We start from the raw sequence: 17,035 nt of genomic DNA on the forward strand, positions 1-17,035 counted from the left end.
ACATTTCAAATGCATCTGTTAAGATGACAGCAAAGTGGGAATGAGACTGTAACACTGAGCTTAAAAAGGCAAATTTTATTATTTCAGTTGACAAAACGTCACATTTCATTGTATTTCTCCTTCCTTTCCTTTTTTTTCCCCCTACTCCTTTTTATGTGCCTTTTGAGAATGTATTTTATTTTAATGTAATGCCTTTATGTCAAATACAGGCTTTGGACAAAGGCTGCAGGCAGATGGCTATCAGATGGGGGTGAATTTTGGTAAAAGTTAGAGATCTGTATTTAAATACCTTAACTTTTAAGTCAGAAAAGCACAGCATTTTGGTTGCATGTTTTTTACATTTTTTTTCTATTTTTTTTTCCTGTTGCTAAGTATGTAAATAATACTTGTATTTAAACTTCAGATCACTAGTTGTTTAAAAGTTGAACATTTATATTTATTAAATTATTTGTGTTCTTCCATTCTTCAGCCCTCCTAATCAACAAAGAGATAATCAAGATTTCAGTGATATCCCCAAACCAGAGAAATTAAAGTATGAGGAACTTGAAGAACGCATTTCTTCTCCTGAGTGTAAGTTCTGGTGCTTTTTAGATTTTTGTTTAGCATTTTGGGCTTAACAGTTGCAAGGCAACTCTCTTGATAGTTTAAGACAGTTGTTGGAGAGAAAAAATTCCAACTGATGTTGAAAATAGGAAGAACATACTGTCTCACAAAAGGAGGGATTAGTTTTATTTGTATTTGCATTGTTAGAGGATAAGTGTATTTAATAATAAGTAGACACTAAAATTGAGATTGTTCTGAAATTTGTGAACATACTGGTACTTTTTTATTCAGAAATCATGCATAACCATGGGATTAATGCATGTAGGTCTGACAGTTGCTTCAGTATATTTTAAAATCATGTAGGTGGTTTGTTTTTTTTAATACAGTAAAGTGTAGTTGTATATGAACTGACTTAAAGCTCTGTTATATTTGCTGCATAAAGTAAAACTCCCAAACTCTAAAGAATATTTATCGTGGACCAGTATCAGATCAGAGCTCTTTAATTCTGAAGATTAATTTCTGCAGCCATTACATACAGTCTTGGTGATTTTCCTTCAGTAATTGAGGCTTAAATAGTATTATGAAGTAGAAGTTACTTTAGAAGTGTGTGTAAATATGTGAAGAACACTTGCAGTTGTACTGGCACTTACCAGCATCCCTGAGTAGTTTTGGAACATATGGTTGAGTTACTGAAACAGGAATTTTATCCTATTTTTTTTTCTTCTGAGGTCAGCATTTTGTTTCCTTACATTTCTGCACTCTGTTGATTGCAGGAAGAACTTCATTGTGGGGTGCTTTGCATTGCATGCTATAAAATGTTTTCTTCTCTTTAAATGCAGGGTCAGAGTGAGAAAAGCTGAACACCTTTACAATATCCAAAATTTTTTTAGGTCTGTAAAGTCTGAGGCTGGTGGAAATATGTCATTGAGTGGTATAATTAAACTCATAGTTGGTGAAGAGATTATCACTACTCTATGGGGAGAGTTCAAATCACTGATTTAAAAAAAATACTCCTAGCTGATGTGTTTTCCTGGGTCCAAAGCTCACTTTTTCTTTTGGTTATGGTTAAGTTGTATGGAAGACAGAGTGATGCCCTTGCTCACTCTCCTGAATCTGTGAGAATTTTCAGCTTTCAGTATTTTAAAACTGAGCAACTGGAAAAGATATTATTTGTTTAAACAACAGATGTGTTGGTAGTGTTTACTGATAACTAACAGAAGCTGGTGACTCACCTATGCATTGCCCTTACTTTGTGCAGTTGTTGTTTCCTGATTTACCTCATTTAGTTTTCTGCTTATAAACTTTAAATGCATTATTTGAGTGTGAACCCAGCCTATGGCTGCTAATGGTTTCTACTCATATTTTAACTAGATTTGATTTATTTGTTTAATTTCATATTAGAGACTTCTAGGTCTATATTATGTATTGCACTTTTATTTTATCACACATGAGAACAGACCAGCATTCCCTTGGCAATTAGACCTGGGTAAGTGCTGTCCCCAAGTCAGTTACCACTGTGTCATTGAGCAGTGTGTGGTACTCAAAGGAATAATTTCAAGAGCTTGCATATGCCAATGATTTATAAATCAACAGGAATTTAGTTGGGTCAGACTGCATCAAAAGGGAGGCTTAGTATGTAGAAGGAAATCAGAAAACCTAAAAAAGAGAAGGAATAACCTAGGAGGTTTTGGGTATGTTTGAATAAGAATCTAAAACCTAAACATAAAGTAAAATATAATGAAGGAAGAATTTGATGAGAGTAGAAAAAAAATGGGGTGAAGGGGATACCAGAAAATATGGAAAGCCTTTTAATCTTGTTGTGAGTGAGCTCTAGCAAGTAACTCTAGTGGAGTTTCTTTTGGCAGTCACTGCTTTTAGATGATGTGCTTGCCTTAAGGAAATAGTGTGTCTCTTGCTCTTAAGATGTTTTGTACTATATTGTTTGGGGTTTGGGTTTTTGGAGTTTTTTCATTGTTTGTGTTGTTAGAAGACCTTTAGAAGTTAGGTATAATATATACTACATACTTTGCAAATAAATAACTAAGCAGCAGTTGAGTATGGTAGCACTGATCACAGAAGTAGCTCAGTGATTGCATTTTTGTAAATTTAGGGCCATATTGTGCAGGAAAAAGAAAATGTAACCTAGAATATCTGAGTTAGCAGTTATCCATCCTGTGCACAGAAGAATTCAAGGATCCTACTAAAGAAACAGTATGGGATCAAATAATTTAAGGTTGTTTTATGTGCATGGAAAAGATGAGCTAAGATTTGGACATGTAATTTTTCTCAGCCCCGTGTCTTGATTCTGTAAAGAAATTAAAACATTTTTGTTTTCTGTTGTATATTTATTCATGAATCTCTTTGGGCTTTGTAAACAGATGTGTTCCAATAGCTAATTTAGAATGAGGGCACTCATTATTTTATCAAAACTAACAATTCTGTAATTAAAGAAGCAAGTACAGCCTACAGTAATTCTTCATCCTCAGGGAAATGGTCAAGTTGAAGGGAAAATGCTCAATTAGTGCTGATATTTATGTGTTCTAATTCAGCCTTTCCCACACTTTGTGTCGATTGTGCTCTACTATTGTAATTACAAAATAATGAAGCCATTGTTCAAATTTCTTCTCCAGATCAGGGGGACATTCCAGAGCAGTGTGAAAGTGATGCCTTGCATCCATCTGGGGACATCATCAATGGAAATCATGTCACAGCCACTGTGCCAGCAACAGCCACTTTGTCTCAGGACTTAAGTGAGTTCTCAGCTCAGAAACAAGTGAATATCCTCTCTAAATGTCAAATGTATAAAATAAAAAGCCAACTATTTAACATTCTGTAGGTATGTGTGCTGTAGGTATGTACACTGGCATGATTGAAAATTTTCTCCAAAAGTACTAATCGTGTAATAAAGAGGAAGGAATGTTTTTTGGGTGTTTTTTTTGTTTGTTTGTTTGGTTGGTTTTTTTTTCTTTTTTCTTTTTCTTTTTTTTTTTTTTTTTTTTTTTTTTTATGAGGATAAAGTTTTCACCCTGGTTTGGGTTAAATTTGTTTTTAATTTAAACACTTTCATCACTTGTCCTATCTCCCTGTCCAGCTTCTGGAGAGATGATTCTGGCTTTTTCTTTTCTCTTTAGGATGATTATTTAATAATATTTCTGCTCTTGATAGAAATAAAAGAACAAAAGTTGGAAGACTTTGCTTTGTTTTTAAAAGTACTTTAAGTACTGTTTGTCTGGATTTTTTAAATTTTTCTTAACCTTTCTCAAACTGTATGATCACAATGCTCCTTTATTTCTTTAGGTAGATGAGGATTATTTCATAGCTGTATATGCCACTTTTCTAATTGTTCTAAGTGGAAGCATTATGTGTATTTTTATTTAGAGAAGAGCTCTCTGGCTTCTCACAATTCCCAGTATTTATTTTGCCCATCTAAGTACTATCTGAAAGCTGTTCTACTTACACAGCACATCTGCACTGCGTCCTGCAATAATTGTCAAAGTTTTTTTTAAACATAATTTGCTTTTTTAAATAGTGGTATCCAACCATTTTGCAGAGAGGAGTAGAATATCAGACCATTTACTTTAGGATAAGAGAGATTTAATGAGGAAGTCCATGGCAGGAATGAGACCTGCATAGAGAGATTTGTCAACTCTGGCCTGTAGTTTGGGTCTACCTTTTAAGTCTTATCACTCACTTTTAAGTGAGTGATATACCAGACTAAATAAAGATAGGAAGAAACATAACAAGATACCTAATAATAACCTTGGTATGTGTATAAGCAATGTATCCAGTTGCTTTTCATTCACTATTAGTGTTGTATGGTTATGATTTGCATGCTACTGCAGTAGATTACTGAACTGCATAAATCACAGATGTTTGAAATAATTTTTCACAGCGGTGCTGGATCGAAGACAGTTTGAAGAACAGAATAAAGAGGTTGAGAAAAACTCAGAAGAAGAAGAGGAAGCAAGAGAAGAAAGTGGAGAGACAGAACAACAGGGAGCTTTGGAAAGGGAGCAAAAAGAAGTGGAAAAGCTTAACACAGAGGTGGTGATTTAGTATTTTAATTTCTGCCAGTAATGCAGCTTTGTAATGCCATTTTTTTTCAGACTGCTGAGTGTCACTTGGTTAAAAATAGATTTTGTTCTCTCTTTTATGTACTTGTGCGATTAGACAGAGTCTTTCTAGAATTTCTCCATAGGCCAAGTAACTTTTTCACTGGAAAAAGATATCTTTTCTTCCATGATTAATGTAACTGGAAACTACAGTTCTATGGTCAGAACTTAGAAGGCAGCTGTTACCAGGCTGTTGGAACAAGCTGCACGTTTGCTGTCTCTCTGTTTTGGACCTCTGCTGGTAGGATACTACTAGTTCATACTAATGCCCATCTGTTCATTAGCTGGTATTGGGGTATCCAGGGTACTGGCTTGGATGTAAAATTTTTGAGACCTTGGGGAGTTTGCTGAAGTCTCTTTGAGTTCACGTAGCATGTGCTGAAGTAGCATTCTGGACTTCTGGTGACTTCTAGGGCTTCTGGATTGACAGGAAGCTGAACATGAGCCAGCAGTATGCCCAGGTGGCCAAGAAGGCCAATGGCATCCTGGCCTGGATCAGGAACAGCGTGGCCAGCAGGTCCAGGGAAGGGATTCTGCCCCTGTACTCAGCGCTGGTGAGGCCACAGCTCGAGTCCTGTGTCCAGTTCTGGGCCCCTCAGTTCAGGAAGGAGATTGAGGTCCTGGAGCAGGTCCAAAGGAGGGCAACCAGGCTGGTGAAGGGACTCGAGCACAAGTCCTGTGAGGAGAGGCTGAGGGAGCTGGGGGTGTTCAGCCTGGAGAAGAAGAGGCTCAGGGGAGACCTCATCACTCTCTACAACTCCCTGAAAGGAGGGGGTAGCCAGGGGGGGGTTGGTCTCTTTTCCCAGGCAACTCTCAGCAAGACAAGAGGGCACGGTCTCAAGTTGTGCCAGGGGAGGTTTAGGTTGGACATTAGAAAGAATTTCTTTACTGAGAGAGTGATCAGACACTGGAATGGGCTGCCCAGGGAAGTGGTGGATTCTCCATCCCTGGAGATATTTAAAAAGAGACTGGATGTGGCACTCAGTGCCATGGTCTGGGAACCACGGGGGTAGTGGATCAAGGGTTGGACTTGATGATTTCTGAGGTCCCTTCCAACCCAGCCAATTCTGTGATTCTGTGTAAGACTTCCTCTTCCCACCCTTAAGCCTTGGTTAATTTGGTTTTTAGTGGTACTGAGAGACATGCTCGTGCTGCACTTCACACCAGCAAGCTGGGCCCTGCAAGGAAGTGGCAAACCTGTGTCAGCTCCTCTGCTTCAGTTCACACCTAGATGGCAGACATGGAAGCCTCAGGCCTCACAGCACCTCAGGCATCCAGACAGGGGTCTCTTGAATGCCACTTCTTGAATTTAAACAATGACTTAACATTTCATCTTGAACTGGTGTTAGCAAGTTTAGTGCTGCTTAGACTGGTGTGTTTTACTGAGGTTAATGTGAAATCCTGCAGAAATAATGCAGGTATTTAACTATAAAGGGATTTTTCTAGGCCTGATGAGTAATTTGTTTTGATTTTTTGTCTTAAAGTGGACCCAAGACTCAATGAAAATAGATGAAGAAAAAGAAGATCAGGAGGGCCCAAAACCTGAAAACATGAATTCTGGTGCTGGAGATAATTTACAGGTTTCTACTCTAAATCCATTAGAAAAATACATGAGAATAATTCAGCAGAGCAGAGAGCAGGAACTTGCAAACAAGGTGATTATTCTCAAAACTGAATCCCAAAAATATTACTGGTTGAATTTCTGTATTGCTAAGTATGCTTAGAATGAAAACAATATCCTCCTTTTTTTCATTTTTTTACTTCATTCAGAAGCCTTATATAACAACCTGCAGAGATGACTGTTTGGATTTGTATTGCAGAAATGTGTTCATTCAAAACAAAAAATTGAAAACTTTCTTCCAGAAGGGTTTGTGCATCTGTATCCAGTGGGAGGGTGTTTATTTGGTTTTTTAGGTAGTAGGACAGTATTTAAATGTAAATGTTCTCAAGTTGTAGTTTAAACTGGGTTTAAATAGAGTTTTAATCTACACAGGTCTGTTTGTGTTCCACTAACACAACTGATGGAATTATCATGGTAAAAATGGAAAATTTGACTTTAAAGTATGTACATGGACGTGGGTGACAGCTGCTTGAATGGAAGAATGCAGCAATTTTTGGTCAGACATTATCCAAATGGGATTTTCTAAACCATGACTATTATAGATGCAAAACAGCATTGCCAGAAAGAAGGTGGCAGAAGATTTTTTATTTTCAGTTGGGTGCCTTAAAATACAGATACTAATTATTAGAGTTATTTAAACCTTGACCTGAGAACCAGTTACAGAATGTGTGTTTTCCTTTTGGGTGCCAGGATTCAAAGAAAGAAGAAATAGGAGAAGTATCACTTACAGGAGGGCTTCAATCTAGTGAAAAGGATGACAGGTAAGGCTCATATAATACTGTTAATCACTTCTATTACCCAATATTAATAAATAGTTATGGGATGAATTATGGTTAAGAGATACCTGCCTCCTTGAAAAGCAAAATAAAACAGTCATCAAAGGAAATGTGTTGGAAAAATTGAGGATCCTTCCAATTCTTAGACAGGTAAGTTACACACTGTATGGCATTTGGATCAGGGAACTACAGTCAATCACCTCTCTCCATGGCTGTGGCAATGAAGATTTTTTATCTACCACTGAGCAGCTCCTCAGTTCAATTCCCAGTGAGTTCCAGTATGAGGGATTTTTCTTTATGCTGTGGGAAGGTTTGTCTGTGCTGCACCTTGCAGGTAGTCTGTTAATTAGCATGATTAGCCTTGATCTAACAGGTAGCATCATGGACTTTTAACAAACTAGTTCATACACTTTCTTCAGAGACTTTGGCTGCCTGCACTGAGATATCACACCTAGGGCATCTCTTTACACATCAATAAGGACATATAATTATTAGTTGCTTGAGAGGGAAAAGGGAAAGACAAACCCAAGCCCCTATCTTATCACATCTCATAGAAATGTTATTTGAAGATGTAGACTTAAATATATGTATATATATGTGAAAAATATAGAATGGTTAAAAAAACCTAAATGCTCACACTAACCGTAGCAGTGATTCAGTATTAGCTGTGCCTTAGCAGTGCTCTTACATACCAATCCCTGCAGTGGTGCTTCTGAATTGTACCCTTGTAGTGTTCTCCTGGCTGGGTAGGCACTGCAGAAGCAGTGGAGAGGTTTTACTGCTCTGATGGATGGTCTTCTACTCACAAAGGCCCAAATCCTCACCCTTAAAGGATTGCTTATTTCCTTCAGCTCACTGGCACAACAAGAGAATTGCAGCAATCTTTTAACTCTTTTTTTTTTTTTTTTTTTTTTTTTTAAAAGTATTTACATTGAAGATAAACCACTTTAGGTTCATATCACTTTCTTTCCCTTCTATTCTTAACACAGCATCGCAAACATTTCTCATGGAGACATGGATGAAGACTTCTGGTGAACGATAGCTACTGATTTTTAAATTTAAATTTATGTTTTTACAATAAGAATTTTTATAAAGCGGCTTTCTGCTTGTAAAAAAAGTTGTAATAAATGTTAGCCATCACGATTGCAGGCTATATAATTATAAATTAATAAAGCTGATTCTGAGTTGTCTCACCGCTTCAGTGCTTGAATTCAAACGGTGAGTCCTGATGTGTTACTAATCCAGAAGGAGGCCCTTGAGCAGGGTGAGAGAAAGGACAAAGCAGCGCAAAGAAACGAATCAGGATGCTCGGGCAGATTGGCTTTGGCACTGACTTCCCAGAAACTTGGACAGCTTCTCACGTTGTGCTCTTCCCACCCCCCCCACATCCCCAAGCCCTCCCCCTGCAACTCTTCTGAGCTGTATCTTGGAGTCACAGAGCACCATTCACACCAATTCAGCCCTCAGCAGCAGGGTTTTAAAGGTGCCCTGGTGGTGACCCAAGGCTTGTGCAGGGTGAGAGAGCAGGGCTGTGCCTGACCCTGCTGACCGAGGGCTATCGCAGAGGAAGCAACAGCTTTAATTATCAGCCCTTACCTCGTGTATCACCTTCTCGGTATTAACCAGCCCAGAACGGAGAGATTCAGATAAAAATGCTATTTAACTCATCTTTATTTAAGCTTTGTATTTTTGTAGGTAGATTATAGGCAAGATCATTAAACTTTATTTACAGTATAAAATACAGTTGCTTTTTTTTTCTGTATCAAGGAAGAAATTATGGGTGGCAGCATATATTACAACTTGCACTGCATTTGAGGCTGCTCATCTTGACCTAACTACCAAGAACATGAAGCCAAGTTTGACAGAAGTTAGAGGCAAAAACCAAAGCTCTGTCTTGAATTCATTGGATTTTGAAACATAAAGTACCAAAAAACATGACAGAAGTAAACTTCATTGTTGGTTTGTTGCTTTTTGTTTTTTGATGTGATTTGGTGGCTACTCTAATTTTCCACGCTGCTTAAATTTGGTGTTGCAGCAAAGCTGGCATTTAACACAATTTCCCAGCGACTCCTTCAGGAATGGGATGGATAAGTGCTTGTTGCATTATGCTGGCCTGGGATTACTACCACTACTTCATGCTAGGAACACTCGCTGCCTTACCATGCTGAAGCGCACACCTACGGGGGCTGGGGGGCAGCATCCCTTCCCAGGAACATGAGCAAAGGGACAGACACTACTGAACACAACTTATTTTACCTTCAGGTAGGGACATAAAGCCTAGAGATGCACTAAGTGTGGAGTAGCTGTAGGTCTGTTTTCAAATAAGCGTAACACGAGTGTTGTCTATTATCTACAAATATTTATTTTAACACTTGGATGTAACTACAGGAAGCCCTTGGCACTGATAGAAAATATTGATTCACTGTTAGGTTACAAAAATTTATACATAGCAAAATTTAATGCTCTTTACATAAAAATATTAGACTACTTAAACAAAACTTCAAAAACTCCCAGTAATAGCTACACTGAATTAGAAAAGAATTAGGCTTTAAGACACTGCCTCCATTATTACCCTTATGCAAACACTGGGCTAGAACATCACCTGCATTGCTGTAGAAATGTCTCCTTCATGCAATAGGTAAGAACATACACTAGGCTATTTTGTCATATTTGCTCTACGTTGATCAACTTTGCCCCTTTTTTGAAACTGTCAAATTAGACTTCAATATTTAACAAAAAAAATTAGACTTGAAGTTAACACCCACCCCAAATGCCTTTTCTTTTAATACTGACTTGAAGAAATTTGTGCTTCCTTTAATTTATATTCAGCAAACAGTCAAAACTATCAAACCACATGTCAGCTTAACATGGGTATGACTTGAATGTTTTAATTTTTTTCAACTGACTGATGTATTTCACTTCCCCCCCCCCCCCCAACATTTATATATATATATCATATAGAACAAACACCAAATATACCATCACTAATACTCAAGATATCACTGAATGCTTCTGAAAAAAAACATTAACTAGAAGGCAGACTTCTATGGGAAATGACTGTAAAATGGCACCAGTTTGTGGTTTGTATTTTTTTTTTTTTCTGAACACCACGTTTGCTTAATGTGCTAATTAATTTGTAAAAAGGAAAACACGTAAGCACTGACTATAAATTTGCTAAGCACCAAGATAGAGAAAGGTGGACATCCTGTATTCTGTTTTATGGCTGTAATTTTTATCGTTTGTGTAAAACTCTGCAAACTTCCTCATCCGCTCATTTGGAATGGTCAGATCAGTGTCATTTTAATAAGGTAACACTTTTCACTTATGTAAAATGTAGGATAATGGTCTCCTGCCACTATATAAATGCTAAGACATTTATAGAAAATAAACATTAAGGCAAAGCTGACATTTATTTTCAAAGAAGGGGATCATTATCCAGATCCGGGGATCTACATTCCATTAAATAGTTAATAAAAAAGATTAAAACTCGGGACAACTGCTCAACACTCACGTAAGCACAGGAGTGGGACTGCTCCATCGTTAAAAAAAAGCGCGGCACAGAAATAAGAGCGCTCTTCCTGTGGCACGTGGGGGAAAAAAAAAAAAAAAAGAGTGGTCAGAGGCAGCCCCGTTGCAACTTAGGAACTGCTGCAACTGTGCTGCCAGGTCAGCCCGAGCTGTCAGAAATCCTGCCTGGCCACGGCCCCGTTTGGTTTATCAACTGAGAGCCGAAACCGCGCCCCGGTAACACGTCCGTGCCTTTGCCAAAGGTCTGTACAGAGAGGTCTGTACAGCTGCTGCCTGGGGGGTGAGCACCTGCCAGGCTTCTGTGCGGGACGTCACGCTGCAGAACACCTCAAATACTGAACAGCAAAAGTCTCAAGGAAGAAGAGTAAATTTGGTCACTTGTTGTGAAGTGTTGCCTTTTAAAATGCCTGGAATAAAACCTCCATTCTCTGTATGAAAGGATGGAAGATTACCCATGGGAAGGTTTCCCTACGAATGTGTTCCAGGAGCTGGAATGCAAAGCTTTTTGCGCTTCTCTCTAATTTTGTTTTGGTAGACACACATCTGTACTGCAGAGCAGCTATTTGTTGATTTGTCAGAGCTACAGAATTCTTCTGCTGAATTACTGTGGCAAACATTTATGTGTAAGAATTGAGTTGCTCTTTTGACCGAGACTGGATATCCTGAAGCTCCTGCTCTTCTTTTGCTTTGATATCTTGGTAGGCCTGCATTTTGCTCGCATCCTTTAAGTAGGCCCAGTTAGAAGACAGTATCATGAGGAAGTGGATCTGGAAGAGAAGGGTGAGCATGATGGCAAGTGAGCATGTCAAGAGGCAAAGCAAGCTGCTAGTTAGATTAATAGACGCTCTTTAAAATAATGACCAAAATATAGTTATTCTACGTTAATAAGCATTCTGTTATTCAAACAGGCACAGAGGCTATTTCCAAAGATCTCTAGAATTTGGCATGCTAATATTTCAGTTGGTTATTGACAATTTAGAGGAAGTTAGTGTAACAGCAATAAAACGAGCTACAGAGTTGGACGGATCAATTAAAATGCAGAATGGGGGGGGAAGCAGAAAAAAGTTTTGTACATGGCAATATATGTCATCTGTAAACTACGAGGTGCTCAGAAGAACTGCTTCCTAAGGTTGTGGTGTTTAGGAATATCCACGCCCAGATCCTGGTCATTCTTTGCCCCCAACAAGCAGATTGAGAATTCCACCCTCCCCCTAGGAAAAAGCCTGAAACTGTAAACAGTTTTATTCATGTGAACAAGGCTACATTAACATATCAAAAAATTAAACAACAAGACACGAGTCCAAAACTAAGCAAAAGCATGCAATTTCTGGGTTAAGAAATCTTAATCATATATTTTTGTAACTACATTTTAAACTTCCATTGTCCAACCTCAGGTGAAGAGTTTTAAATCATATATAGCAAATGGTTCTTTTTAAAAAATCGTTATTATTAATATTGAATGGATTTTTCCTAGTTTGTGCATTCATCTCTTCCCAACTTCTTTTCACCGTACTTCATGCAAAAAATCTACATCTGAAAACACTGATTCAGCTTCTCTTTTTTTAAATCCCAACAGTGTAAAAAGGTCTCTATGATCTATGCATGGTTTTGCTTCCCGTGCAGTCATACTTACAGTTTTGAGATCTGGCTACTGAGAAATCAGTTACTAAAGTGCAAGCCATACAGGAACAGAAGCTATTGATAGGCTGTTTTTTTACTAGGTCAGGGTCCAAAAGAAAGGTGATTGTTTTACGCAGAGCTAAATCAAGGATGTATTTCCTTTTAGAGACAGAGTCATTTGGCAATTACTTAAAAACGAAGTAAAAAGAAAACAATCAGCTTTATCATCCATGCAGTGGAAATACAAGCCAACTCGTTCATGACGCCTGGGCTCCTGCTTTCTGCCAAAAGAGACTGGCACTACTTTACTAATTCTTTTTCTTTCATATCATACATATTGTGTATGCTTGGGGGGGGGGAGGTTGTATTTGGTGTTCAGGATGAAGTATAAATTAATAATTCTCACCCTGAACTGTTCCAGTATTTGTTTCAGAGATGACTGTTAGAAAACAAGTGGGGACTTGAAATGGAAACATCCCCTCTTCAGAAGGATGCTTTATCAACACCCCTACAGAGTAACTGAGTCCTCTCGACATGAAAAAATAGCCAGATCTCATCCACATCATAGTTCATATACAAGAAGTCATTTTATTAATCTGATAAGCTAAATGATGCTTACTGAAGCTATTTACAATTACTGTAACAAAATTCAGAAAGCTAGACTTTTAGCCTAGGGTGTCAGTGGTATTTCAAGCTACGCAATGCAGCTCTTTACTGGGCTTATACAATTTAGAATTTAGTGCAGCAATCTTCCCGACTCTTAAACTTCAAAACAGCATAGTTATATGTAGTAGCCATCATGTAGATCAGCTGGTGGAAGAGAACAAAATACAGGAGAGTAAGACACAACAAGGTGACGGCTCAAGCCCACATGGGCAACTGTCGATACTTTCACAAGAGAGGTTATTTTGAGCTTCTTCCAGGGTGAAGATGCAAGATAAAGAACTTGCTGTTTATCTGCAGAGGATAATCTACACACAGACCTAAGGCTATTTCATCAAGAAATAGTAACTATTACACCTGGATTTGGCTGAAGCTGGGGGAAGCGTTAGACATTTGAAGCAATTCATCTCCTTAACGCCCCTTTTCCCAACCGCTGCCTGACTTTGCTCCTAAGTCAAGCTGCCTGGGTCCAGACAAATAAAACAAGAGGTTACAAGCAATCGATCAAATAAACTGCAAAAACTGAAAGACACAGTGGATGTAAAAACAGAAAGAATGGGAAGAAGTAGGGTTTTTCAAAGGACATGCAAAGAATTTTATTCTAAGGATGGGGGAGGTGGGTTAAGATGACTTCTCAAAGCAAAAGTTTGGGACCTGCTGACCCGTCATGTCCAAACCATAGTAGCAAATAATAAGTGATTACAGCTTGCCCTCCTTCATGTCTAGTGTCATTATTTTTAAGATACACAAAGTTTTATCTTAAAGCATCTTAAGTCTGAAAAGAACATTTTATACAAAAAACCAACAAAAGATGCTACCCACCAATGCTATGACAGTAGCGCCAGCTCCAGCACAAGCCACAATGAACAGGTGGTAAGACATGTAGAACTAGAGAAAAAAAATGTGTTAAAAACATTGAAGTATTTGAGGATAGTTTAAAATGCATTTCAACTATATACAGATAATAAAACTGTCTTTGTAACAAGGTACTCAAAGCTTTAGAAAATAAAAATGCTCAAAAATAATCTTCATTTTCTGCATGAGCTAACACAGAATAATTTCAGTGCTGTATTTAAATCCATCTCCTTGTACTATGAGTTTTCTCCAGAAATTTTCAGCTCCAAAACTTATTTATTACACTGTGTCCAAAGTACATGGAGGCAAAAGCTGTGCACAGGTTATGTTTCTGTACCTCATTTGTGTTGCAGATGTTCTCTAAAATTGGGCCACAGGCTTTGCCAGGTACAGCAGTCCAAGGGATAATACCTGAAATGCCACAGCAAAAGAAAACACTAATTTTAGCAATCAACACACGTTTTCTGTTCCTCCCTCATCTTTTCCACCCACTCGCCAGTTGTGTTCCCGTTTTTGGCATCTGTGCATTGACCAGTAGAGCTTAGAGTTGGCAGGAGGAATTAAAACAACTCATGCAGGTTGTGCTTGCTCCCTCTACCAAGGCTTGCTGCCAAGGCCTGTTCTCAGATGTGGTTTTCCCATATGGCAGCCAAATGGTTGGTTGAGTTTTTGCACCTCAGGTCCAGCCACATACTGCCTACTCCCCCACTCAGCACTAAGAGGGATAATCTGCATCTTCAGAGGTACTTGGCATCTTGCAGGATAGCACTTACTCAATTAGGCTCTACTTGAACAAGTGACTACTGTAGAACAGTGTGAATATGAAGCTAGAATTACAGAAGGGATTTTCTTTTCTGGTTTAGTTCCAATAGGTGAAAAAAACCTCAAGTGAACACTTCTGCAAGAAAATTCAGTCTGCCGTCCCTCATGTGCTCTCAATTACTTTTCTGACAGGTCAGAAAATCTGAAAAGTCAACAGGATTGAGAAAGTTTAAAATAACCTTAAATGTTTAGGCCTGTAACAGATGTAAACCTTAAGCAAAAGCCATTTTAAACAGGAGAAAACCAGTTTGTCTCCACCACACAACTCCCAGTTCAAACCCAGCTGGTTTGAATTATCAGCTCTGTAAGGGGCAGGTCACTGAAATCATCTCGGGATGGTACGGCTTTCAAAAAGATTCCGTAGGATCCACTTTAAAGCCAGCTGTTTCTCCACAACTGCAATATCCACTCGGAGCCTTTTAGCTACTTATCCCACCCAGAAACACGAGGACAGTTCAGTGACACAAGCTGCCTGCTAAAGAGCTGCTCTCTCTCATCACTCGTGGAAAGCCAAATGGTTTTACTGATCAGAGGAACAGCACAGCCCCACGCAGCACTCGCTCGTACAGCCAGGAGGAGCAGAAAGGCAGGAGAGCACAGCTTCTCCCTGCACTCCTGGGCTTTGCTGCTGAAGGAGATGTCTTCCCAGCCTCTTGCTGCCAGTTGCTAAAATAGGATGCAAACATTTGAATGATTTGGGACGTCATGTTTTTTAAATCAATATATCTTATCTTCTCCTACTGGACTTGCAGGCTGGATGGAAAAGGAAAACCAACCTTTCTTACTTCTTCAGCTCTTGAGTCTGTTCTCTCATCTTTGAATGACTTAATCCAAAGAATGAAACACTCCTAGAAAACTCTAGCTAAAATGAAGCCAAAAGTAACAGTGACAAAAGCTCTTCTGCACAAGGGAAACTGATAAGATTAACTTCAGGAAAAATTCACCTCAAGGAATGAACTACTTGAAAAGCCTGACCCTATTTTAAGCTATTGTCCCTGCTCCTCTGCTACCTGCACCCCCGTCAGATTTCTCTGTGTCATCAGAGGACAGCATTAATTTATTAACAGTTAAAGCAGACTCTTGATTGCAGGTTCTTGGTCTTTTAAATGATTAATTGTGAGAGCAAAGTTCAGGAGTTCAGTTCCCATTTAAATGTCAAACCAGCTTTCTGAAGGGAAAGAATATATGCACATGGGTACAAAACCAGAATCTGGCTACCTGCTTCTCAGTGTTTGTTTCCTAAGCAGCTTATTTTGATGCTGATCTATTTTTAAACCTAATATTATAGTATTGGAAACCACTACAAAATCATTTTAGATAAGTGACTTGCAAGTTCAAGTTAAATTGATTGCATCTAGAAAGAGTTCAGTGCAATCTGAATTAATTAGAAGAGTAAAAGCACATTCAGAGATGCAAGGTGCTTTTGCATTTGGTTCACTTGATAAGGCTGAGGCAAAAGTACTGAAGACAGACCAAGGAGAAAGGATAAGGCATTTAATCAGGATTAAAATAAGTACCGTATTGCCTGATATCCACGCAGATCTGGTCACCTGGAACTGTCACATTTGTCTGAAGAGATTTGATGACTTCACAAGTTGACCATATGTTATAGAACATAAAGACAGGCACAGCAGAGAAGCCAAAGACCCCGAGCCAGGCCACTCCAAGCACGTAGGTGAGGAAAACAAACTGGGCAGAGAAAACACAAGCACTTCACGTTTATTCTTGGAAAAGAGTGCTTGAATATTCCTGAAAAATGCTTCAAAATAACATTTATGCATACTTTCAGAAATCAAGTAATAAACCATTTGATTTCCAAGCACAAATAAAATCACAATTCTTGTTGCTTACAAATACTTTGGTAGTTTAAGTACTACTGAGAAAATAATTTGAACCTTTGCTTTTTCATCAGCCTGCTTAAGCAGGCCCTTTCATCTTGCACTGCTGAAAAGAGCAGTCCAGTAATTTCTCCAGATTCTCAGGGATGAGATAAGCAGGGATGCTGGTTGTAGACTAAAACAAAACGGCAATAAAAGTTAATTAAAAAAAACCCTTCTTGAATTAACTGTAATGCACTAGCATTTCTATACAACTTGCAAATCAAAACAACAGAGTGAATCAATGTTCACAGAGCTTTCCAGTACTCCCTGATTTATTGGAATCAATTGTGGATGTAACACTTAAGAATACCTATTTTTGAAAACACACCATGAGCATTACAGCAGATCAGAAAGTTTCAATTGATCTAATAAACACGAGAAGAAAAGTTACTTAAACTTGAGAGAATCATGGTTTTTCCACTGAAATTTGCTGGTTTGCATTTGGTCTTTTTTTAAAAAAAAAATTATTTGCATTTTCTTTGGTAAGATTTTAAGGTCATGCATTGCTCTGGAAATCTCCAGATTTCCCCTCCCACTGGACTTTATCCCTTTTCCTTCTTCGTTTTACTGGTGCCGAGCTCCCTTGTCCTGGTGAGATTAGGATTTGGATCCTAT

General features: G+C 38.4%; 2 protein-coding genes across 13 annotated transcripts in view; one reads left to right on the top strand and one right to left on the bottom strand.

Moving 5' to 3' along the window:
- OFD1 (OFD1 centriole and centriolar satellite protein) overlaps positions 1-8,242 on the top strand; it is a 33,098-nt gene extending 24,856 nt beyond the window's left edge. For 2 of the 3 annotated variants that reach the window (XM_071748214.1, XM_071748192.1), the window contains exons 18-23: positions 470-570; positions 3,174-3,293; positions 4,436-4,590; positions 6,140-6,310; positions 6,967-7,037; positions 8,042-8,242. In XM_071748214.1, coding sequence (XP_071604315.1) covers positions 470-570; positions 3,174-3,293; positions 4,436-4,590; positions 6,140-6,310; positions 6,967-7,037; positions 8,042-8,087 — 664 coding nt within the window. In that variant the 3' untranslated portion in view covers positions 8,088-8,242. The remainder of the gene's footprint in view (positions 1-469; positions 571-3,173; positions 3,294-4,435; positions 4,591-6,139; positions 6,311-6,966; positions 7,038-8,041) is intronic. The other variant, XM_071748203.1, reaches the window with a different exon arrangement.
- A 463-nt stretch (positions 8,243-8,705) lies between these two features.
- The window catches only part of GPM6B (glycoprotein M6B), a 106,789-nt gene continuing 98,459 nt past the window's right edge, over positions 8,706-17,035 (bottom strand). For 6 of the 10 annotated variants that reach the window (XM_071748320.1, XM_071748272.1, XM_071748311.1 and 3 more), the window contains 4 exons: positions 16,058-16,229; positions 14,056-14,129; positions 13,686-13,751; positions 8,706-11,347 (listed from right to left, as the gene is read on the bottom strand). In XM_071748320.1, coding sequence (XP_071604421.1) covers positions 11,198-11,347; positions 13,686-13,751; positions 14,056-14,129; positions 16,058-16,229 — 462 coding nt within the window. In that variant the 3' untranslated portion in view covers positions 8,706-11,197. Of the gene's footprint in view, positions 13,011-13,685; positions 13,752-14,055; positions 14,130-16,057; positions 16,230-17,035 lie in introns of all 10 variants that reach the window. The other 4 variants (XM_071748290.1, XM_071748262.1, XM_071748283.1 and 1 more) reach the window with 1 other exon arrangement.

This window comes from Heliangelus exortis, chromosome 1, assembly GCF_036169615.1.
Source record: "Heliangelus exortis chromosome 1, bHelExo1.hap1, whole genome shotgun sequence".
Classification (NCBI taxonomy): Eukaryota; Metazoa; Chordata; class Aves; order Apodiformes; family Trochilidae; genus Heliangelus; species Heliangelus exortis.